At 43.2% G+C, this 24,964-nt stretch overlaps 1 protein-coding gene across 24 annotated transcripts in view; it reads left to right on the forward strand.

The window, feature by feature from the left end:
• CACNA1C (calcium voltage-gated channel subunit alpha1 C) overlaps positions 1-24,964 on the forward strand; it is a 464,806-nt gene that overhangs the window by 381,351 nt on the left and 58,491 nt on the right. For all 24 annotated transcript variants that reach the window (XM_038153847.1, XM_038153871.1, XM_038153848.1 and 21 more), the window contains 8 exons: positions 1,930-2,036; positions 3,470-3,557; positions 4,607-4,714; positions 5,657-5,709; positions 5,817-5,963; positions 6,821-7,022; positions 7,535-7,693; positions 8,887-8,997. In XM_038153847.1, the coding sequence (XP_038009775.1) occupies positions 1,930-2,036; positions 3,470-3,557; positions 4,607-4,714; positions 5,657-5,709; positions 5,817-5,963; positions 6,821-7,022; positions 7,535-7,693; positions 8,887-8,997 (975 nt within the window). The remainder of the gene's footprint in view (positions 1-1,929; positions 2,037-3,469; positions 3,558-4,606; positions 4,715-5,656; positions 5,710-5,816; positions 5,964-6,820; positions 7,023-7,534; positions 7,694-8,886; positions 8,998-24,964) is intronic.

Raw genomic sequence — 24,964 nt, forward strand, 5'->3', positions numbered from 1 at the left:
TAGTCTCAAAGTTCAAGTGGGAGAATAGTGCAAGGACCATAAGTTTAAGTCACTAAGAGCTTGGTTTCTCCGTGCCTGTTTCTCTGCTGCCTTCACTGAGCACATTGTTTTGCAAAACAACGAAATTAATGTAGGTGGTGAAAACAAAAGAGTGAATGGCCATGGGATGTTCAAGGCTGTAGAGAAACAAGCTTCATCTGCCCCCATATTGCTTATAACAACACCTGCATTCTGGTGAATGTCGGCAAGGTGGCTGCCAAGGATTTTTAACTGGCATCCTAAAAGGCTGTAACTTGGTTTATGCCTCAGGTGGGAGGCAGATATAGATTGTACACTCTCTGAGAGTCTCTTCTGAGATGACAAAACCCCTCAATAGGCTTGAGAGAGCCACAATTTGTACTGAACTTAAACTCAGCAGAGCTTCCCCTCCTGATTTCAATGGTGTCTTTCTTTCAAGATTGCCATACAAAATCTAACCAGTAAAGGGCATCTTTACCACCTTTGTTATGGCAAGAACCCCTCCTCCCTTCCCCAACTGAATGTGTCTACAAGTATAAATTCTAAGCCAAGACCAGAGTTTATACTTCCTCCCCCTCTAATTTCTGTCTGACTGATAGTCAGTTCCCTGATGTCATGGATGTTTGGTGAAGAAAAGAATCCAATATACCATGTGCCCTTCCACCTTGCTCTGAATAAAATTGTCACAGGCTGGAAACTTCCAGCCAGTACACCATCCTGAGCTACTGGTGGGAGCCAGAAAACTCCAGTTTGACTTTCCAGTTCACACTTCTCAGCTGGAAGTCTGGCTACAGCTCAGTCTCACGGTGTCCACCTCAGGTTACTTTAGACTCCTAACTTAGATGAGATTCAGAGGACCAAACTTAGAAGCCTGTAATCCTGGATGGGAATGAGAATTCCTCATGAAGGAACATTAGCACTTGTGGGGATGGGGTTTCTTCAAAGCAGCTACATTAGATCACTCACCAAATCTAAGGTAGGTGGTACAAATACCCCATCAGCTCACCCTCTTTAACTGTGCAGACTCATTCAGTCGCATTTGGTAAGAGAACTCTGTTTACACTGTCACTCAATCCGGCTCTGAAGCTGTGACATCCTCCTCAAATCCAGCTGGTTTTCAATACCCCATCACACCCAGGCAGGGCAGAGCCTCCCTTGCAAAATATGGAACTATTTTCCCTCCCTCTGCCCGGTGATGTTGATAATGGTTACCTCCACAAAGAAATTGCCCTGTTCCAAAGAGTGCAGTCTGGGCTTTGTAAGGAAAACTAAATGGAAAATGCAACTGCATCTAGAGTAAAAATTAGTGGGAAAAAGGGATGTGGGATTGAGCTGAACAGAAGGACCAAGCTGAAGAGGGCAATAATTCCTCCTGTTGTTTCAGTTCAGCTCTAAAGCATCTTATCCCTGAGGGATTCTGTTCTTTTTTCATGAAGGGAAGAGCAGTCAACTGTCCACTGCAGCTGGTCTAAGTACTGAAAAGCATTAGAGAAGAGCCCACTTTATTTTGTATTTTCTATTCAATTTTGCTAGAGAGGCCTTTATATAACACAAGTATCCTCTGTCACTGAAGAAAAAAGGGAAAAGCATATAATTGCAAAGAGTAGTTTTTGCAAACAGTCATTCTGCTGCTTTGCTAATTCTAAATGTTATGTACTCAGTGCACTTAAAGTGCATATTTTCCTCGCTTTCTTTAGTTAGGCCTTTCACAGTTATCTTGCTGTCTTTTTCACTCTCTTTTCTTTCCATTGGGGCTCAGCTTCTTCTTTGGGGTCTGCGGGTAAATTATCTGCCAACAATAGAAATAGAGCCCCCTCCCCAGTTATCCACTCTGAGCACAGCCAGGTGGGTTTGGCTGCTGAGCAGCTGCTGATGGCAAAGTGTGTTTGTGTCTCCGTGTGCCTCCTGCAGATGACCGCCTACGGGGCTTTCCTCCACAAGGGCTCCTTCTGCAGGAACTATTTCAACATCTTAGACCTGCTGGTGGTCAGCGTTTCTCTCATCTCCTTTGGGATCCAGTGAGTGAGCTATTTCCAGCTGGCTGGTTTTGGTGGGGTGGGAATTGTAGGGCTGGGCTGGGAGGGATGGCTCAGGCTTGTTTTATCTGGGTAAGATTTTCCTCCTGAGCCTGTTGGGGTGTTCATGAGGTGTTTTCCTCAGATGGTTCAAGGCCATTAAAATTCATCCTCAAGAGAGGAGGTAGTAACTGGAAAATGCTACTCTGGTGACCTGGAGGGGAAAATCTTTGAGAAAGAGCAAATGAGAACAAAAAATGGGTGTATTGGGAATCATGACACTTAGCTTTGTTCCAAGGCCTTTGTTTCACTGTATCAGTTCAGGACAGTTCAGTGACTTATGGTTCCCTCCTAGACTTCATAACCTCTGGAAAATGAGGTTGATAATGTTTTCCTACTTCCTAAGATGCTGTGAGTCTTAGTCAATGGAAGGCCAGCAAGCACTTGAAGAGTTTTGTGAGACTCTTCAGAGTGGTAGTGGCTGTTCTGTCGTGCTGTTTTCCTTTAGTTCATCTGTTAATTTACTTAGCAATTTATAGATTTACTCAACTATGTGTGGGGTAGGAAGTTCCCTTATTATTTTCATATCTGGTAAGAAACAAGCTCCCAGTTGTTGGCATCATAGGTTAGCAGCTCACTTAAGTTGCACATTAAGTCAAGTAGGACAATTTGTAAGGTCCATTGGACTTTGTCACAGTCTTAAGAATGGCACAGTTCTTGTTTTGACCTGCTGTTTCTTTCTTACAAACCTGAGTCAGACTCTTGGTGTGTTAACATTAAAACTGTTCCCAAAGTCAGTAGGAGAACGTGATGTCATTGAGCACGAGGAAGATTCTCAGTCAGGGTTTTAGTCTTGGAAGGTGCAGAGAGCTCTGCTGCAGAAGATAGTTGTGTTCAGTACTTGGAAGTGAGCACATAAGTCATCCTAATCAATTCAATGGGAGCTTCCACATCCTTAAATTTATGTACACACTTAAATGATTTGTAGGTTCAGGGGCCAGACACACTGTAGGATCAAACTCCAGGTGGACAGTCTGCCTTTAATGCTGGAGTCTCCTGCACTTTTCACTCTTCTACAAATGTTTCAGTGGAGTGCTTCTTTGAGCCTAATCTGAAAATGCCTTGGTAATGACTACATCTTGGCACAATTTCTATATCATAGATATCTACAGAATGTGTTTGCCCTGCTCTAAAAATACACCTTGCCCATGTTCCATTCCCCCTCCACTATTACAGCAGAGATTATGAAATCCAGAACGAGAAGCCAGACCTCTGAAAAAAACATCAGAAACTGGTTTCCTTACCCCTGAAGTGCCATGACAGATTTGAATAAATACCTTGTGCAGTCTCAGGCCATGCAGAATTTCAAAGGCCTGTCCTTGCTGCACACTCCCCACATTGCTGTATCTCTCAAACCTTGCAATACTTTCTTCCAGGTCCAGTGCCATTAATGTGGTGAAGATCCTGCGTGTTCTGCGGGTCCTTAGGCCACTGAGGGCCATCAACAGAGCCAAAGGACTAAAGGTTAGAAAAGTCCCAGTGCATTCGATGAACTATAAATTCAGATTATTTCAGGCTTCAAGGGCTTTGGCAGTGGTTCAAGTAATGTTTCAGCAGAATCACAGTATGGCTGAGTTTGGAAGGGACCTGCTCCAGGAGGGCCACTGAGAGCAGGTTGCCCAGGCTTTAGAGTACCTCCAAGGAGAAAAACCCCACAACCTCTCTGGATGACCTGTTCTAATCCTCAGTCACCCTGGCAGTAGAAGTGTTTCTCAATGTTCAGATAAACCTACTCTGTTTCAGTTTGTGCCTGTTGTCCTGTCAGTGGGAGCCACTGAAAAGAACCTGGCTCTGCCTCCTCTGCGTCCTCCCTTCAGCCATTAATACAAATTGACCAGATTCCCCTGAGCCTCCTCTCAGATGAGCAGACCCAGCTCTCTCAGCCTTTTCTCATGGGAGAGATGCTCCAATACCTTAAGTCATCTTTGTGGCTCTTTGCTGGACTGGACTTCTTCCAGTATGTCCATAGTTCTCCTGAGGAGCCCCCAGAACAAGACCCAGTACAGCAGGCATAGTCTCACCAATGCTGAGTAAAGGGGAGGAATCACCTCCTTCAACTTGTTAAAATCTTGCCTAATGCAGCCCAGGATAGCACTTGCCATCTTTGTAGTGAAAGCTCCACCAGCTCCTTTTCTGACAAGCTGTTTTTCAGCTGAATGGCCCCATCAGCCCAGAGGTAAAATGATGTGGTTTTCTAGGGTTACAGATGGGCCCACAACACTAAGCATAACCTTTTTGTATTAGATAAACTCCTTCCTATGTGCTGGTGGGTGTCCAACTATGCAGGAAGTTTCAGAGAGCTGAGTTCTGGTATTTTCCTACCCCTTTCTGCGTGCTTCTAAAAATACAGCAAGGAATGAAATAGGTTGATCCCCTTTCCTGAGACATTACTTGGGTAATAGGTACTGCTTAAATATTTTTTTCTTATTATTTTTATTCTTGGGCTTCTCCATTAGCCAGAACAGTTGAGAACAATCCCACAAGTGACTTTTGTTCCTCTCTTCATTTTGCAGCACGTGGTCCAGTGTGTGTTTGTCGCCATCCGAACCATCGGGAACATTGTGATTGTCACCACTTTGCTGCAGTTCATGTTTGCCTGCATTGGAGTTCAGCTGTTTAAGGTAAAACCATTGGACCCATTCCTTCCTCCATTACTTTGGGCTGTATTCAGGGATGGGGAGAAAAACAGGGATGGGGATAAAAATCCTGAGGAAGGGAAAATGGGGTCTTTTGTGTGTAACAGGCAAGACATTTGGGGCATTGTCGGTGTTACCTGGGCTTCTGCTACCAGCAGTTCTCCAAAACTGAACCAGGCATATGCAGAACTCTTGCCCATCATCTGCGATCAGAAGAAATGATGAGAAATGTTGTTCTTCCCTAAACAGCTTTACATTGGCATGATGTGGTCCCAGGAAGGTGAACGGGGCTGCTCAAAAGGATTGTTCCTTGCAGGCTCTCTACCTCCCATCTTGCAGAGGAAGGGGCATACCAGATGACCATGGGGGGATTGTTCATTCCCTTCTTTATGTCTGCTTTTATCTTCTTGCCTTTCACCACCCTCCTGACAAATGTTGAGGACAGACACAATTATGGTGTTTGTGAGGTGGCCCGGATGGAGGAGGAAATGAGAATCTGTATCCATGTTCTTAGAAAGCTAATTTATTATTTTATTATATTATATTTTATTAAAGAATGCTATACTAAACTATACTAAAGAATAGAGAAAGGATACAGCCAGAAGGCTACAAAGAATGATAATGAAAACCTGTGACTCCTTCCAGAGTCCTAACACAGCTGGACTGTGATTGGTCATTAAGTTAAAACAATTCACATGAAACCAATCAAACAATGACCAGTTGGTAAACAATGTCCAAACCACATTCCAAAGCAGCAAAACACAGGAGAAGCAAATCAGATAATTATTGTTTTCATTTTTCTCTGAGGCTTCTCAGCTTCCCAGGAGAAGAAATCCTGGCAAAGGGATTTTTCCAGAAAATATGATGGTGACACACATAAAAGTACTGTACAAGCAGAAGCTTCATTCCTCTTTCTTCCTTTCCTAGGGCAAGCTGTACAGCTGCACGGACAGCTCCAAGCAGACGGAAGCAGAATGCAGGTGGGTCTGAGCTTTTCCAACCCCTTCCCTTGGCCGGCCGCACGCCCGCAGCGCCTGGCGCCGGCGGTGCAGGTGTGCCACGTTGTGTCTGCACTCCTCACCCACAGAGGGTACTACATCACCTACAAGGATGGGGAGGTCAGCCAGCCCATGATACAGCCCCGGAGCTGGGAGAACAGCAAGTTCGACTTTGACAACGTCCTGACTGCCATGATGGCCCTCTTCACCGTCTCGACCTTTGAGGGCTGGCCAGAGTGAGTGTTTCTGGGACCAGTGCAACACTAGCAATGCCCTCATTCATTTCAAAGAGAAAATTCAAAGGCAGCGCATAGTCTTTCCCTTTCTAAGTATTTAAATAAGTCCAGAGCTTTAAATGTAGCAATAGTAGCGCTGTAGTATTTTGTACTTTGTAAATTCGTCAGGGCCTGCAGGGATTTCTGTTACTGTATTTGTAAATAGTGTAAAGCACTTCTCTAGTTCTTAAAAGATTATTTCCATTAGTAGCAGTGATACCAGTATTGTTACCATTATTATGTGTATAAATGAATGTAAAATGCATATCAGGTCTTTTCCAGCATTGCCAGGTTTCAGTCTCCCCGTGGAGCCAGCAGGGCAATATGAAACACTTCCTCTGCAGTACTGGCACACATGGGGTGTCTGTCCAGGTCCTGCTGTCTGTGCCACTGGAGCTGGGGACTCCCACAGAGTCACTCAGGGTGACATGGGCATGCAGGGGGCTGACCCTGACCTGTGTCACCAGGTGATGCCAACAGCAGTGTTAACAACTGTTGACTCCTGAGATCCCCTTGTCTCACAAAACTCAGTTCCCAATAACTCTGTTGGGACTTTCCTGTCTTTTGTTAACTGAAGAGCAGGATTTTGTTCAACTACAAAGACATTTCTCCCCGGAACAGGTTCAAATGTAGAATCAGTAAGAGCCAGGTCTTCTCCTTTGCAAGCTTTGCACTCAGATCAATGCAAGTCTGCACATCTCTGAGTGAATTAATTTTTATACAAGTAGAAGAAAATCACAAAGTTAAAATTTATATCACCTATAAGGCCTCAAGGCAGTTGCAGATTTTCTCTGCATTTGGCTCCTGTTTGCTTTCAGGTTGCTGTATAGGTCCATTGATTCCCACATGGAGGATGTGGGACCCATCTATAATCACAGGGTTGAGATCTCCATCTTCTTTATTATCTACATCATCATCATTGCTTTCTTCATGATGAACATCTTCGTTGGTTTCGTCATCGTCACATTTCAGGAACAAGGAGAACAAGAGTACAAGAACTGTGAGCTGGACAAAAACCAGGTAATTTTACAACACCCTTCTGTCAACAAAGCTAGAAAATGCATTGAGAATAAGCTTTTAATAGATAAATGCATACAGAGAGGAAAATGTTAAGCTTGCCAACAAATGCAAACAGAGAGGAAAATGTTAAGCTTGCCAACAAGATAAAACTGTAAGCTGGCTTTGCTGACATCTTTTAGGAGTCAGGTAATGAAAAAAAATCTTGCTGTAAGATTTGCTCAAGGGACAACAATTACTTAAAAATGTTTGCTGTACCATTTGTTTCACTGAGATTAGATGAGCACAACAGCAGTGTCTGGCCAAAGTAAATGGCCAAAGTAATTGCATGTAGAACTCTTTAACAGGTAGAATGTGCACATTCACATTGTGACCTCATAGAAATTCTTCTACTAAGCTTTTTCATTTCAGAAAAAAAAACTTGAAAGATATTGTATTTTTTATTACGTTTGAAGGTAGCTGACCACCCTGATATTTTGGGTTTGAGTTTTAAATGTACCCTGCCTCTCCCACAGCGCCAGTGTGTAGAGTATGCCCTGAAAGCCCGGCCTCTGCGGAGATACATCCCTAAAAACCAGTACCAGTACAAAGTTTGGTACGTGGTCAACTCCACCTATTTTGAATACCTGATGTTCGTTCTGATCCTGCTGAACACCATCTGCCTGGCCATGCAAGTAAGTGAGCAAGCAGAAAACCTCCAGGTGATGAAGTAGTAGACTTTGTTGGGGGAAATGCACAAATGGATGAGGTTGAGACCGACTCTCACCTTCACACCATGTATTGAGGGAGAGGGACAAGCACATTAAAAAAAAAAATTGTACCCTGTTAACTTCTGATGCTATCTAGTTGAAATAAGGAATCTAATTCTCACCCTCTTCCTGCTAATATCTGACACTTTCAACAATTATGTTTTTACTCCTTAAAAACAAACAAATTTCTCATTTCTAAACAGTCCTGCCAGTACTAGAGCCTTTCAGGAAAAATGTTGAAAATGTCTCCACACTGTATTTTTCTCGGCCTTGCATTCAGATGCAGCTGAATTGTTTTATCTGAAACTGCTTTGAATAAATCATACTGTGCCAATATAGATCATGAAAATCCATCCCAGCTGCTTGAAGTTATTAAAGTTAAGCAACTACAAAATGAGGTCTTCTAACATGAACTGGAAGCTGACCTTAGAATAAGGCAGTGCAATCAGTTCAAGTATCATGATCTAGAAACAGGCGTATGAAAAGTGAGGTGGCAACACTTGCAGAAGTCACTGCTTGAATTAATCAGTAGAAGGTGGAGAGCAACTTCATAAGATCTTAATAAAGTTAAGTGAATGGGCAGCATGATTGCAAATTTAATTCAGAATTGACAAATGCAAGATAGTGCATATTAGAAAGATATGATTTGAGCTGCTCATGTACTTTGAAGAATCCTGAATTTAGTGTAATTACTTGGGGGAAAGCTTGGTATCATCATGGACAGCTCAGTGAAACCCCTGATCGCTGTGCAGTCACAATCAAACAAAAAAAGTAATCCAAGTGTGAGGAAAGGCTGAGAAAGAAACACAATTGAAGATTGTATTGTAACATTGTGCAAATTTATCATGAGCCCTGAATTGGAGTGTATGATTTTGGTAGCCACTCCTCAAAAAGATTCTTCTAGAAAGAGGAGATCAAGAGCTAGGTGGCAAAAATGGATAGAGGCATTATGAATGCTTATGTATGAAGGGAAATGGGAATTCTCAATTGAAAAAATGAAACATGCTGGGGTCTTTCTTAGAGAACCTTGGCATGAAGGGAGACCAGGAGGGGTCCTGTGTATTCCTGGCTGCTGGCATGTCCTATCCTCACACTCCTGCTGGGATGCTATTTTTCAGCACTATGGTCAGAGCTGCATGTTCAAGGAAGCCATGAACATCCTCAACATGCTCTTCACTGGCCTCTTCACTGTGGAGATGGTCCTGAAATTAATCGCCTTCAAACCCAAGGTAGGTGCACGAGGAGTAGATTTCCCTGGCCTCTGTGTGCGTGTGCATGTGTGTGGGGCAGCTGTGAGGAGAAGGAGGAGGTGAACCTTTCTGATCTATTACCCCACCAAGAACTGAGCTGGACAGTTGCTCTCTGGATTGGAGTCTCACTTATATTTAATAACATTTTCGCTGGAGAGTAGACACACTTTAAAAAAAAAAAAAAACCTGAAAATAAGTAAAAAAAGGTGACACCTGCTAAGAGAGACAGTTCCTAGTTTTCATTAAGTTATCACAGTGACACTCTGCTAAGGCTGTAACATGTCTTCCATTCTGAATGTTATTCCAATGCTCTCTCTCTGACTTTCCTTATATAATTTAAAAATAGCATCTCATGATTAGTCTCCTGACCCAAGTGAAGGTAATCAAGCATGACTCATTTTGAGTTATGAGCTTTGGAAAAAAATGTTTCTTCTGGGAGGGCTACATCTCAGTGATGGTTCGGATTGCTCTGGTTTTGAATTTAAGACTTCATTGATAATATTCAGTACCCCAGCATGTCCTGTCTGAAAGCATTGTCCTGTGCATTGGGCCATGATATTATGCTAGTTTAGCTGCACTGTGGGGTATGATTAGAACCTCCAAACTCTTCTAGTTAAGTTCTCACAGCTGCTGCAGGACAAGGACAAAGATCCTGACCTCACAGAATTACCCAAGACTTTCTTCTGTGGGGTTTAAATTTGGTGATGTGTCATAAAAAGTTGAATCCAGATACCTAAATATAGGTCCCTCCTGTCATTTCTTATCTTCAGTGGTACCTTGACACATGGAGTTGTGTCTTGAAGGATGCTTTGAAACATTGTGGAGATGGTCAAGATGCTCTCTGAAGCATCAGTTATGAGTTGCTAAAAATGAGAACATTTATGTCTGGCAGTCGTGCTTGTCCTTCATGTTAAAGTTAGGGAATGACTGAATTTAGCTCCTCCTAGGTGTAATCTAACATCTTTCTCATCCTCAGTTCAGAAACTTTGCTCTCCATTTCTACTGAATTTGGCCTTTTTTTTTTTTTTTCAACTCCATGTTGACTTTATTCCCACCCAGTTTATCTCTTTCTTTCACACTTTCTAGGACTTCTTCTTGTAATAGTCACAATTTTATTTTTCACCCAAGCCCAATATCACTTTCCTATCTTGGATGTAGTTCTCTTGGAAGTTGGGAGCATCTTGGCAGTCCTGTTGAAGACTGGGTTTTGGAGGTTTTTTTGTGAGATCTCAAACACTGTCTTGGGAAATTTAGAAGCATTGTTATCTGTTTCAGCAGAGATTTTAATTTTCAGGAGAGATCTACCTTTGATTTTTGAGACTTCACCATGTCTGTTAGCAAGCAAATTTTCTCTCACTTCATAAAAGTTTTATCTGCACAACATGTACCCAGAAATGCATCTCACAGGCTTTATAATACTCTTCTGATTTTGCAGTTCTGCTTCACAGGAGATTCATTACTTTCAAGAAGATTTAAATCTCGGCAGAACTTGGTTTAGAACATTTAGGGGAGAAGTTCTACCAGGTCAAATACTGAGTTCTGTACATATGCAAGGAAGGCTTTACCTGACATGGTTGCTCCTAACAGTAAGGAAATGGCATTGATGATAGTGGAAGTCCTTTCTTCTTCCTGTGGTTTACTTTCCTCTGTTCAATCTCCTTTTCAAGTTCTACTGCAGAACAAAATATTAAAAAGAAAAAAATCAACCGAGGGTAAGCAAGTATCTCTGGATGGCAAAACATTGAAACAGATTTCCTAAAGTAATTGTGGAATCTTTATAGTTGGAGGATTTAGAATTAAGTTGGGGAAATCTTTAAATCAAGACAGTTTAGGAATTGATGATGTGTCTTGAGACAGGCAAATGGAATAGACCACAGGCCCCCTCTCAGCCCAATTTTCCATGATTCTGTAATCTCCAAACTAAATCCCCAGCTGCTCAACTATAGTAAAAGTGAGAGTTTGTCACAAGAACAGTAGAGTCTAAATGAAGTCTTTTGAGCTAGGACTCAGAAAACAACCTCAGGTGAAAGAATAGCCAGCAGTAACAATAAATGTTTTAAATCCTGGTCTGACCTGTATGCCAAGGATGGTACTAACTCATACCACTATTTTAATTAAATACCTTAATGAAAGAAACTCCAACATTTTAAAAATTGAAGCAAAGGCTTACAGGGAAGAAAAACAAGACTGGCCTTGTGAAAACAGCTAACACAGCAAAAACACTTTCCTCCTGCAGCATATTCACACTGAATTATGTTAAGTACCAGTTCAGTGACTCACTTTTGGAAACACCAAATTCCTTGTGCAACTTGTCATTGTTATGTGTGAGGATTTGGCTGCAGCCTTCATTCCCTGCTCTCCAAAGAAGGCAACCCTTTCTCCCACATGACCACTGGGACTGATGTGGACCAGCACTGGGGAGCACCATCTGCTTCTCTTTGGGTTGCACACCAGTACTGCAGATGAACTCGCCTAGAATCTTTTCTAAAGTGGGAGTTTCCAGCATGGAGAATTAAGGTAATTACCTTGGTCTTCTGCTTGGCTAGACCTTGTGGCCAATACCTGCTGGGAAAGTCCAAACGAATTTCTTTGTCACCTGGGCGAACATCATTACCAATGCCCTCTAACCAACCAAGTCCCCCCAACAAAGAAATGAGATGCTGAGTGTTATTAGTGTTTCCCAGATGGGAAATGGCAAGATGAAGTGCTCATCTCTGCTGCAGACAGATTTGCCTGTCATTTCCTGAGCAATAAAACACAAACCAGCCTTTGTTTAAGCTGCTTTGTCTCATTCTGAATTTGTGCCCAAACATCACTCTTTTCTGTGAGAAGAATACCCTAAAATAAAAGAGCTGTAAGCTTTATGACTGACAAAAGAAAGGAGGAAACTTGGTTAGATGAAGGTGTTGTATTCTAATGACAAGCCCCAGGAGAATGTGGCAGAACAGAACTGAGCACAGAATTGAAGCTGTCAACATTCAGTCTGTTTTCTCCTTTTTTTGGGTGCTTAACCCAGTCGTGGATGCTGCAGCTTAACCTTCAACTGCAGCAAGACAAGCAGGAACTGAGTTGTGACTCTGAAGCAGCCACCACAGAGCTCTCCCTTGCACAGCCACTTCCTAAAGGCACCTTGGAATGAAGGGGCTGCAGCAGCAGCAGCAACAGAGGAATGAGGATTTCTCCATCTGCACAAGGTGGAACCAGCTGCTGTTTATTCATACTTTCACAAGGGAAGGTTGGAAAGGGAGCTAGGACAGATCCCTAAGGCATTGGGAGCTGCTATTGTGCTACACAGAATCACAGAAGCACAGAATTTCTAGGTTGGAAGAGACCTTTAAGATCATCAAGTCCAACCCATGTTCTAACACCTCAACTAGATGATGGCACCAAGTGCCACATCCAGTCTATTTTTAAACACATCCAGGGATGGTGACTCCACCACCTCCCTGGGCAGATGATTCCAGTATTTGACCACTCTTTCTGGGAAAAACTTCCTCCTTAATTCTAGCCTGTATCTCCCTTGGCACAGCTTGAGACTGTGTCCTCTTGTTCTGTCTGTTGTTGCCCGGAGAAAGAGACTGACCCCCAGCTCACCACAGCCACCCTTCAGGAAGCTGAAGAGAGTGATAAGGTCACCTCTGAGTCTCCTTTTCTCCAGGCTAAACAACCCCAGCTCCCTCAGTCGTTCTTCATACGGCTTGTGTTCCAAGCCCCTCACCAGCCTCCTTGCTCTCCTTTGGACATGCTCAAGCATCTACCTTCTCGCAGAAGTCACCCCAGGGATGTGCCCATGTGGAGCAGCTGTAGGGGAAGCCCAATCTGCAGAGTTGCTGCTGCTGCCCATGGTGTGGCATCCACGATTACAGACACACAGATTCAGCTGGAAATGGGTTGGGAAATCATCAAGATCATTCAAGATCATCAAGTCCAACTGTTAACCTATCATTGCCAAGGTCCACTGAATACAATGCACACCAGTGCTACTGTGAATTACTTGCATAACAACAGGGTTTTTTTTCCTGTATCCCTTTTTTATTTCTTCATTTCCATTCTGTGAGATGTCCTCCTGACTTGCTACTCTTGATGCTAGAGGTGAAAAAAGCAAACACAACCAGTTGCACAGATAAGAAGCAGGTTCACACATGTGCCTGTCTACAAAGAACCAGCATGGATAACTCAGCTCTGCCCCTCTTTCTTGTGGTGGGAGCAAGGCTCTGCTTATTGAAAGGCCAGCTGTAGGAATAAGGAGCCAAGTCCAAGTCAGGGCTTGTCTCTTAACACTTACAGAAAATATGTGAAGGGAGTAGGAAGACAAGGGCTTTCCTAACTAAACATACTGTTACTGCTGAGATTGTTTGCTCTGATCAGCAAGTCCCTTTGAAACTTGTCCTTTTTGCTGGCCATCCTCTGGGAGCAGTGTTTTGGTCTGCCTGGTCTCCTGGGAGGCTGTAGAGAAGAGGGGTGCATCAGCTGGAGCAGCTGCTGCTGTGGCACAGTCAGTGCATGCCAGGCTGGGACAAGGCTTCTGAGAACCCTGTGGGTTTGTGAGACACTTCTTCTGGTGCAGAGGGTCACTTACCCCATTTTTTTGCAGGATTAATCTAAGCACTGTGTCAGACACAGCTCATCCATGTCTGCAGTTTTGTCAGGAGGGTGTGCTAACAGTGAGCTCGAGCAATTTGGGATGATTAGGGCTGCTGATAAAGAAAACATCCACTACATGCCCTGCATCTCCTTACAGAGTATTAATATGCTGCTCTGAAGCACAACTCTCAAATGGACCTCAGTGCTTGTTTTGGCTGATGCTCATAAACTGATTCAAGACTAGCTACTTCAAAGAGACAGACAGTCTAAAAGTAATGCTGTTGAGCCAAGGCCTTTTGCTGCTTTGTTTTTCTAATTTTATAAATTCTCCAGCCAGTCTGCTGAGCTATTTTCCAATTCCTGCATGGAGAAAGCTGCTGCTGCTGCTTCAGGCTTTTTCCAGAGAAAACTACTAAAGGGAATGAGGTGCTGTGCTGTCTGTGGTGCTCACAGCACTGTTCCAGCTTCTTAGAGAAGAAATCCCCACAAGAACCAGTCCAGGAAGGGCCAGCTGCTCTACAAAACCTGCCTGGGGTTTATCTTTTAAAGTTAAAGACAGTGACTTAAAATTCCTATTCATATGAAGCCTCACCATCTGTCAATGTACATGCTAATGTGAGGATGGATATTCCTCCAGGAATTTCAGATCTTCCCAGCTCCCTGGAATGGGCTGTTTTCCTGATGAGCCACATCTACTTTTTCTTTCAGGAAACACTTCATCTGTCCCCTTATTAGCTAGGGCAGGACCACTAATCCAAGAGCTATGAATTTTCTCCTGCTGTGCCTGTCATCTCGAACTAGGGAAGACATATCCATGGAACTACTGCTATGCATGAAGTAAAGCACATGATCATATATTTTGTCAAATCTGTGCCTGCGTGTGGAAAGGGAATCTTGGAGATTTCCTCTGTGGAATTATGACTATCAGAGAGACTGCAGATCACAAGTCTATTCCATTTACCAGACACTGTCAGCACCTTTCTTGCCTGGGTGTTTATGGATGTTACTTGTAAAGCAGCCTGTAACAAACGCCATCTGTCCTGCCTCAGAGAGTTCCTTCAGTCCCTCATTTATCACTCCTACTTTACTCTGCATTCTTGCCATTCTTACATCTCATTTTTGTGCAGCAGAGTTCGGACTTCAGTGGGCTGTTTCAAACAAGCTTCACACTCAGCACAAGGCACACAGTCCCATGTGATCCCAGGAAGAGCTGTGACCCTCTGTGCTGTGGAAGTCACAAGTGCCACCCATGGTTATTTCTCAGCCTCCATGTACTGATGGATCGACGTGTCCTCAGTGTTTCTTTCTCCCCTGATGCATTTGCACTTCTCTATTCCTCTTTAAGCTCCTCTCAGTCAGCGTTTATCATGCATTTGATGTACAGATATTTCTTCTAAAACCTGCAAAATGACTCATCTGTTTTTGTTCCCTTTTTACCAGTACATTTCTCATGCTTTTATGCCTATAAACAGATCTTTGAGCAGTCTCTCCTAAAGTTACACTGGCTGCTTCATACTACTCACATTCTTCTTTCTCACCAAAACCATAATCTGTTATTCCTTGGTCAGGATAGAGGCTTCAACATTTTCACAAACAGCTGAAATTTATATCCATCAAAACAATGCTGGTTGATTTTGGAAATCTAATGCTTTTTGTACTTCTTCATTCTAGTACATGTGGAAATACCTGTATAGCTTAGGATGCTACCCTGGCATCATTCATCACAGTGTTTTATTTCTCCACTTTATACAGAGAAAGGGAAGTAAAGACTTTCTGCACTGATAAAAAAACATCAGGAAAACTGAGTGTCTTTTGCTCCGAGCTAAATAACACTTCAGCTCCATCCAACAGGAATCATATTTAGTTAAAAATCACATGCTCTGGGATGCAGTATGGTGGCATAAATTAGTGGTTTGAGCTGTGTAAATGTGAGCCCGTGGTGCAGGCTCCCTCCATGGAGTGTGGCCACACGATGCTGTGTGGCCAAATGGGATGGCTGTCAAGTGGCTCTTCCTTTGCAGACTTCCTTTGCTGGTTTTGGCAGGTCCTTAACCTTGGTAGCCACCTAATTGTTTCCTCAGCTTCAGTATTATCATTTCTGTTTTGGAGGGGCAGACTCTACATGTGGAGTATTTGATGACTGAGTCATGTACCCCCTGCAAGAGGAAGGTCAGCCTCCAACCACCACCCTGGCTTTGGGTGAAAGAAATGCTTTAAAAGGCAAAAGAAAGCTCAAGAAAGCTGATTATGTGTCAAAACCTGCGAGTGGGGAATAATGTACATCATTTAACAAAAAGGAAGAGTGAGCTCTGCTTGATGTTGGGTAAGAAGCAGTGAGCATGGAGAGAGCTAGGAATGGTTAGGTAAGATAGTTTGTTAGCTGAAGAAATTACCAACAAAACCAAAAAGAACCAACAGGTCTGAGAGGAAAAGAGAGAAAACCCAAGTCCATGGAGGAAGGAAAGCCATACAGATAATGAAGAGTGAGAAAAGATAAAATATCCTTATAGGCAGAAAGAAAAAAATAAATTGAAGACCTTGAAACAGTAAAGTATTAATAAAATGGAGGAATATGTGATTGGACAAAAAGTGATGTAACTAAAAGAAAAACAGAAACAGGACTGAAAGAAAAAGTAAACATGGGAAGGGACTTTTAGGAAATTAAAAACTGCATTAAAACCCATACCTTTTAAGCTAATGAGCATCTTTTTGTGCTTCTAAAGTTCCCTGGCAGGCATCCCAGGCCTCCATGTTCAAACACATTAGAACCTCAGCCACAGAGCCTCCCTGTGTACTGTCTCATCAGAAGAAGTTGCAGTAGAAATTTGGTACAGTATGGTTTGCTGCCTCTGTGTATTAAACTCAGCCCAGTTTCAAAATGCATCATCAAGTTGCCTCAGAAAGGCTTTCCTTTTCACCCCAAATTTTGTTGTGGTGAAATCTGAATGTCTTGTATGTTCCTCTGGATCTTCTGTACCACCAGTAGCCCAGCTGGAATTAATCTCAGCTCTCCAGGGAGCCCAGCAGCTGCCATACACCCAGAAATCCCTGAAGCCTTTGTCATGCCCAGATAAAGATACCAGTGACCGCATTTTTTGTGAGGTCAGCCTGAGGGTCTCGAGGAATTGCTGAATCAGCCTCAGGGGTTTTGGAAATAAACTAGAAAAAGGGCGGGAAAAATCTTTTCCCTTCATTAATCACTCCTCTATTTTCTCTTTACTGTGATTACCTGCCTGCCAGGAGTCCCACGCATTTTGCACAGTATACACATCATGCAGAGACCTGAGCATGTTATCTTTCATGTCCACAGGTCTGGAAGGAAGAAGGAGCCTCTTTTCTAACCCTTTCTGAAAAAGTAAATACTAAAAGTACTGTGTGTCAGAGCAGCATGTTTAGGTGACTTTAGTGGGAAGAAATCCTTGGAATAATTATTGTGGACGTGGATGACCAGGTCATCCCAGTCCTTTCTGCACATCAGTGGGGTGACACAGTCAGCAGGTAGACCTGCTCCTGGAAGCTGCTTGCTTGACAGAATATCTACCTGCTCAAATGTCCAGGAAAAGGGAGGAAAGGAGAGGCTGAGAAAGAAAGTGAGCCTCTTGCAGCCCAGTCTGTGCCACAGCATTCTCCCAGCAGTTCAGCACTGGGGCTCTCTCACAGACCATGGAAGACCCCTCTAGCCAAGAGCCAAGAGCTGGATTTGTTATTTCAGGGACTTAATTGAAAATACTCAGGAGAGAGTGCTGCCAACATGCTACAAGGCAGTGAAATTTGAAGAAAGAGGAGCTACCTGCTGGTGCTTTAGACTGCTGGCCCATCAAGTAGGGCCTTGATTAATAAATCTTTAAATTTATATAAATAAATACAGAGAAAGGAAATTTGCAAGAGAATGCTCAGGGATGAGGTTGATTTAGTGACAGTTTCTACAAATGAGGAGTTAGCTAGCAGATAGCTGCCTTCTCTATCATGTGAAAGCACAGGGAATCCTCTTTGATGGCTTCTAGATTTCACTGAGCTCCTCACCAGTTCCTGGGTGTGTGTGGGAGAGGAAATCTGGCCCTTCCAAACACTTTAAAGGAGAAGAAAGTAGTGCCAGACTAAAGTTGTTCTATTGTGCATATGCTTATATTCTGAGATGGCATAGGCGTGACTGAGCCTAAACAAGTCATGCAGTGTGAAAAACACTTGCTAGGTGAATGTAACCGAAGAAACGAGATGGATGATGAGAAATGAAACTTTCACCCTAAATCCTAGCTCATAACTCTACTTGAATCTGGGTCAGGAAGCATCAAAGCCTTCCTTGTCAGCACTGGTTGACATCCTGTATAAAGTGGCTCTTTCCCATTTTATTGCAGAAAATAAATATATCTGGTACAAAGATATGAGCAGAGTGCACCTTATTTGGTTTCTTTGTTGCTGCCCCTAAGAAAGAGGCCAATAACAAAATAGTATCCAGAACAAACTTCCCTCTTCAGGAAAAGAACTTGTCCTTTCATATTGTGGTGGAAATAGTTGGTGAGGGACAGAAAGGCTGTTTGATCTGCTGCTCCCTGTGTTAGATCTGTTGTTTAAATGCAGGATGTTCTCCTTCCTGGAGGACAAGGCCAGCAATTTTCTGCAAACAGATCCTCTAATTACTGTAGAGAATGTGTGAAATCTCTAACAAGGATCAGCCAGAGCTGTGCAATCCTCTGACTTTCTGAAGGATCAGTGGAGAATTCAGAAGGCAGAAAAGGCTGTTAAAGGAGCTGTGTAAGAGCTGCAATGATAGAGGACCTTTTCCTTCCCAGCAAACATACCCAGAGAATTTGCATATTGCTGCAACATTATGACAGATGTATTTTCAGTCTGGCACTTGGGGGTTTTAATGTCGTTATAAATGATCAAAAATAATTATATGACTGCACAATGCAACAGTGTGGGAAGCACTGTATTAGCTATTGCACTTAATTATTTAATACAGAAAATTATCCACATGATGTTAAAAGCCCAGTGGGATGGTGAACCAGGGCCTCACTCACAGCAGCAGCAACAGCCTGGAAAGGGAACAGTGCCAGGGAAAAGCAACAGACAAAAAATCCCAGGCCTCTATCACTTCCTGTGAGGTTGTTTAAAAGGCTCCACAGCTCTCAGAGATGTGAATCTTCACTTAAGAAAGGTACCAGATAACAGGCCATGATACAGCACCTGTTAGGAACCATTTGTCATGTTAGAAATGGCAAATGGTCACCTGGCTGACATCTAAGAGAGGTGATCTCCCTTCTCTCATGCATCTGGCTTTTGGAGACCTTGGAAACTTTAGTTTTCTTTGGTTTTGCCTCCCCAAGAGTCGAATGAGAGTAATCATCCTCTTTCGGCAAGTTATGATTGATGGATTACATAAAAATAAGTATTATTTTACTACCTACTCCAATCCATGTAAAATTAAGCCTTTTATGAAGATGAAGTAACTTAAGTAAAAACCTACAGCTCATACCTGCTGTGCTGTTTCTGGAACATTGTGCCTTTGTGCCACTCAGTATCCACTGTCCACTCAACAGCCACACCAGGGCAGTCCACAGCCTCTCCCCATGCTTCATACAGGGCGAGGGAAGCTGTTCCAAGTCCAGCCCCATATTCAGAATGCTTCTGCACCCACTGCTTGCCCCTGTCTCATCCTCCCACAACTTGAAGTGACTCTTCACTCTGAGAGATGTGGCGCTTCTGTTCTTGTAGCCTGAGTTTTCCTTCTTTTGAATCATTCTTGCCTGGGCCGAGATGTCAGTCCTACTTTAGGAGACAGCCCATCTTAAACAATAAAACCCATCCTTTAGCTCTTCTCATAGGACTGTTTCATATTGCTGGGCTGGTTTATTGCCTTCAGGAGTTATTTATTGGCTCTCATCAAGACATGCTGCTTCTAGACCTTCCAAAGTCTTTGAGCACTTGCAGCTTCTTCCAAATGGAATTTGACAGCAAAGTTCTCATGGAATGCCCTTTGTGATGAAAGCTCTGTTCACCCATCACATTCATTTTTCAGTCTTTCTGGTAAAACTGGTGCTGATTTTGTTTCTCGTTGCTGAGAACAAGTCTGGTTTCTGGCTGCAGGGCAGTAATTGTTAACTGACTGCTGTGAGCTTATTGCTCATGAGAAAAAGGGCCTGACTCCTCTTGGGGTATTGCTGTGTCACAACATACCTGTGGGAAGGTCAAGAATGTTTATCTTATTTTCTAGGTGGACAGTAAAATTTATAAGAGAGCTTTCAGCTACTCTGCCACCATTTTCATGCATTTATATCAAGGAGGCCTTAGTCATTATTGTTCAGAGGCATTACTCACCCTTCCTTTAAAGGTACTTAAGAGCAATCCAGGCCAAAAATTACATCAGGATCAGCTAGTTGAATCATCTAGTTTCACCATGCTTTACTGGTATAGTTTCCTCAGGCCTTCTCAGCATATTGCCTAGAAATACACTCTTTGCTATGTCTAAGAGATGCTTTCATAATAGATGCTTCCATCTTGCCTTTTTTCATGCTTCTTTCCCAATCTTTGGAGGACCTGGGACCAGAGATTGCACTTCAAGCCTCCCCTGTGGCTGAGAGCCTGTGTATTTCAACCACTTTACAGTAAATGAAATAGAGGGAGATGTAAGATGACTGTGCCACCAAGTGCCTTCAGCACCTGGGGCCTGCAAGGGGGCTGAAGAGGGTCTTTTTGCAAGGACACATAGTGATAGGACAAGAGGGAATGGCCTCAAACTGAAAAAGGGCTGAGTTAGATTAGAAAAAAATTCTTTCCTGTGAGAGTGGTGAGGCCCTGGCACAGGCTGCCCAGAGAATTGTGGGTGCCACATCCCTGGAAGGGTTCAAGGCCAAGCAGGATTGGGCTTTGAGCATCCCGGGATGGTGGAATGTGTCTCTGACCACAGCAGGGATTGGAGCTGGATGATCTTTAAGGTCCCTTCTAGCCTAAACCATCCCCTGAGTCCATGTAGATGGGCACGGAGGCACTCACAGGGCTCTTTAGAAAATACAGTTCAGGTGAAATGAACTGGATTGCAAAATCTGGAGATGGAAATTCTCCATTCACAGATGTGATACAGTCTTTTCTAGTCATGTCCTCCAGATATTATCAATTATCATTAGGTGTGTAAAGCATAAAAAAGAGATTCTGTATTTCCAGCCTCCATAAATGTTAATAGCTTTGTCAAATAGTGGCTTGGGGACTTTGGTTCAGGCAGTGGGGGTTTTTGGGTTTTTTCCTGTGATGAAGATATTTGTTCCCCGGAAGCACAGGTGAGACCTGTAACTTGCTTTAGGACCTACAGGATCTCAAACAATAATCAGAAGGTGTCAAAGTGGTCAGAAACGAGGTACCTCTGTTTTCTACCAGCGACCTAGAAATAAACATCTGAGGTCTTTTTCCGGATCACAGAGCCATTCACGTCCTCCAACTCTTTTGTTTCTGTCAAGAAGAGTGTTCAAGATGTCCAAGCAGGCCCTCAGACCTCAAGGCACACCTGTCTGCTTTCACAGGGGCCCTCATTGTGAGAGAGAGCATGAAACAAGTGAGGGAGGATAAAGGGAAACATCAACATTTTTGAGTGTCCATCTTGGGCTATAAGTTGGTGTCCATCTTGGGCTATAAGTTGGTCTTGTTTCTTATGGAATAAGCAAAGAGTCATGAGGCTCCTTCAGAACTCACCAGAATAGTCTGGAGTGATGAAATGCTCCTCTTTTCTTTGCCTGTCTGTGAAAAGGTTTGAAGGAGTAGAAGGGAGCCTTGTTTAATTCCCTGCAGCAGTGACTCATTACAGTGACTGGTAGGTGAGCTGCAGGGACTCTGTCTCAGAATTAATCCATCAGTGGATGAGGGTTGATAGATAGTATGCAAATAGATGCTGTTTTCCTGCAGCCTGTCAGGAACTCCAAGCAGCTGCATCCTCCACTTGATTCCTTCTCTATTAACGTTCTGCTAATTTCCCTGATTGCTGTTATGGCTAAATGGGATCTTAGCACAACAGAATTTGCATCTGACACACATCTCTGTTCCATGTCAGGAGCTATTGTAGCTTTGTAAGATTGTTCAGGACACACATGAATCCCCCAAATCTGCTGTGAGAGCATGTGCCAAGAGCTGTGGAACTGTGTAAATGTTCTTTGACTCAGTACTGTCCCTTTTGCAAAAGTACTTTCAGGGAAAGCCTCTTTTAATGAAGTCTGAGAACTGACTCTCACAGCTCTAAAAAGCCTGCAGCATTTTCAAAAACGAGTGCTTGTACTAACTAAATATCAGCCAGACTAGCAGTTCATCTCATTTTGCAAATCCCCAGCAAACTCTGCTTTGCCCTTTACAATCAGCAGGAAATTTTCACTAAGAAATCCCACTGAGTAACAGGGTATCAACCCCTTTCTCTCCTTCCTATGTACTCTCTTCAGCTGATTTAGACTTGATGCTTCCTTTCATTGTTTTAGCATGCAGGATTATTTCAGAGAAGTGGTAGCAAGGTCATCCTGCAGTTTGCCCTCCTTTTAAGCTGTGCAGTTATCTCTTGGTTTCTCCTCAATGCTTTATTCCTACACAAACCTGCATGCATGAATGTCCTTCCCTTTTTTTGCTACAACACTGCACCATCACCTTCCACTGGGAACCATCCCACCTACATTCAGATCCCACCCAGTGAATAGCCTTGACCTTGCTGTGCTCCTCATCTTTAGAGACTTTTTTCTCAGAGGGGTTTGTTAAATTTTGCCAGCTGCCTTAGAAGAGGCAGAAATGAAAACCTGTGACTAAGCAGATAAAAAACTGCACATAAACTAACACACAAGTGAGCCTGCAGGTCCCAGAGGGCTCAAAACCCAGCCAGTTCCACAACTCAACAGCATCCTTCCCCTGAGGACTTCTGTGCTTCAGTGGGGATGCACAGCACTCCAGCTATCACATATTCTTGTTATGGGCTCCAGGTGACTCTGAGCTTCAGACAGACTCTCTTGGGCAATTTTCCCTCTTGTTATTATTGAGGCTTCTTAGATGTCCTATTTAGGATCTCATATTCACAAAAAGTAGAAGAAATGCTGTCCAGAGATGTCAATGCCTCCTAAATAAACCCTAGTTTATTTAACAGCTAATCTCAGCAACTAGGAAACCTAAAAATGATTGGCATGCTCATTTTGAAATGTCTGCTCCTCTCACACAAATGAGATTCCATTCCAGTCAGCTACTGCATATTTATGCTCAGCCTTTCATAAATTTATTGATCATGTGGTGATACACTATCATTTGCTACCTTTGGGGGGGAAAAAAAAAGGGAAAAAATGTGCTCTACTGGTGGGACTATTTCATGCTTCCTGAATATTCAATCCAATCCTCCTGGTCTCTCTCTGTCCTCTTTTCTCCCCAAAAGCTTCATGGATCTCCAAAGTCATACCACAAGAGAGGGTGACTACCATTCCCCAGTAAACCCCTGAGGATGCCATTATGTGGCATGCAATAATAGCTAAATCAGGGTCAAGCCTCTCCCTTTATGGGTAAAATATGGTATTACACTCTAAATTCCTGTACTGCAAAAACAAACAGTGCCATCAATTCATTTCCAGTCAGACCTCCACCCTCTTGGGAAAAGTATGCAGAACTTTCTGGTGGGAAAAAAATATTTTGGAAATACAACCTCTTTATTAGAGTGAAAGCTCTTCCCTCATTCCGTTCATCTTTCATGAGCCACCCTGGTACACCCCAGTGGGGAATGTGGCTTGAAGAGGTGCTTTGAGGTCACAAGAGGCAAGTCCTGGAGGGGTGTAGCTCACTCTCGTTACACACTCATAACTCGTGACCAAGTTAAGAGGTCTGATCCAAAGCCAAGTCCCACGGGGCCATTTGTAGGTAAATGTCTCAAAGGAGGGTGGGTGGCTTTTCAGGGAAGGATTCCATCACCTTGCACCCCAATGAAGCGTCTGTGCTCTCTGTTTCCTCGAGCTCTCTTCCTGTGAATAATATCTTCCTATTTTTCACCCTTCTGTTTGAAACACAGAGGGAGCAGGTGAGGAGGAAAGGAAGGTTTTAAAACCCATGTGTTTCATTAATCCAACACTGGCATTTTGGATGTGGGGTTGAGTAAAACTTCATTCATATCCATGGTTCCTCTCTATCACTCATCTAAGAGACACAGGAGGAAGAGAAGAGCTCTCTGTGGTCACCTTTCAGCCGCACAATAACAGACTGGGATAATGCTCTTTCTGGGATCCCAGAGCAGACCAGCCCGTGACTTTCAAGCAAGGATCTTGCTGCTGAGACTCAGTAGAGCATCCCAGGAGAAAGAACTTGCAGTGTAAATTTGGAGGAACACTGTTGAAGTCAGCAGAGTGACTCCAGATACACTGTGGTGTCTCAGAGGTCCAAAGCTGCTATTTTTGATGGCAATGAAAAAGGGACCTTTTCTTTCCAGGCCTGAATCCCTCCTGAGATGTTCCAGCTCTGTCAGTGCAGTGTCATTGCTTCCACTGAGGTTGTATTACTATTACTGGGAGCAATAAATCACTGACTGGCTTTGGTGGACATCTGAGGACAGGATTTGATGCCACTTTGTCACTTGGGTTCCGTATCAACATTGCTCTGTTTTACCAGAGCAATGATTATTGGGCTCTATGTAAGAAGCTGCTCAGAAAAAAGAAATTGTCAATTTGGTTACACCAAAAACATTCTTTGCAGTATGATGCCAATCATAGTAAAAATACCAAATGTCTGTCACTAGAGATTTGAAAATCATTAAAAGTCATAATCTAAACAACATGTTTTGGATCTTTACCCTCGAAGCTGCCCAAAATCAAACTCTTGGGTTTTTTTGAAGTTGTTTGGATTCTTGCTGAAATTCTTACTTATTCCTAAACTATGCAATTTGAGAGGAAATAGAAGAGAACCATGCTATTGAACACACGTATTCATTTGGCATGTGGGCAGTGCCATTGCCTTCTGCAGGACTGTGCCCACGGACAGGGGCAGGAGGATTGGGTCTGTTGTCTTCTACTCTCTGCTTTGATCCTGCAAGTGCACTGTCTGCCAAGGTCTCATCAGGCTGCAAAGGCACTTTGTGTAACTCTGTATGAACTGTGTCTATCCTTTATTTATTCAAAATGCGTTTGCCTCTACAATTTAATCTGCTGTTCTCTCCCTCCCCTTTCTCTTGGTGAAGTCTAATTACAGTTTTATTCCAGGTCCATCTGGTTGTTAATGATGCTGGACATCACCGCTGAATTCATTCTAATATTTGTTGTGTATTTCTAGGCTGGACGCTGAATAATAATATTTTCTGAATTTGCTTTTGCTCCTGTTTGCTTCCTCCCTGTTGTAGCTAATTGTGTAGTAATGTGTAGCCATGGGATGGTTGCTC

This window comes from Motacilla alba, chromosome 1A (genome assembly GCF_015832195.1).
Source record: "Motacilla alba alba isolate MOTALB_02 chromosome 1A, Motacilla_alba_V1.0_pri, whole genome shotgun sequence".
In the NCBI taxonomy this organism is placed as follows: Eukaryota; Metazoa; Chordata; class Aves; order Passeriformes; family Motacillidae; genus Motacilla; species Motacilla alba.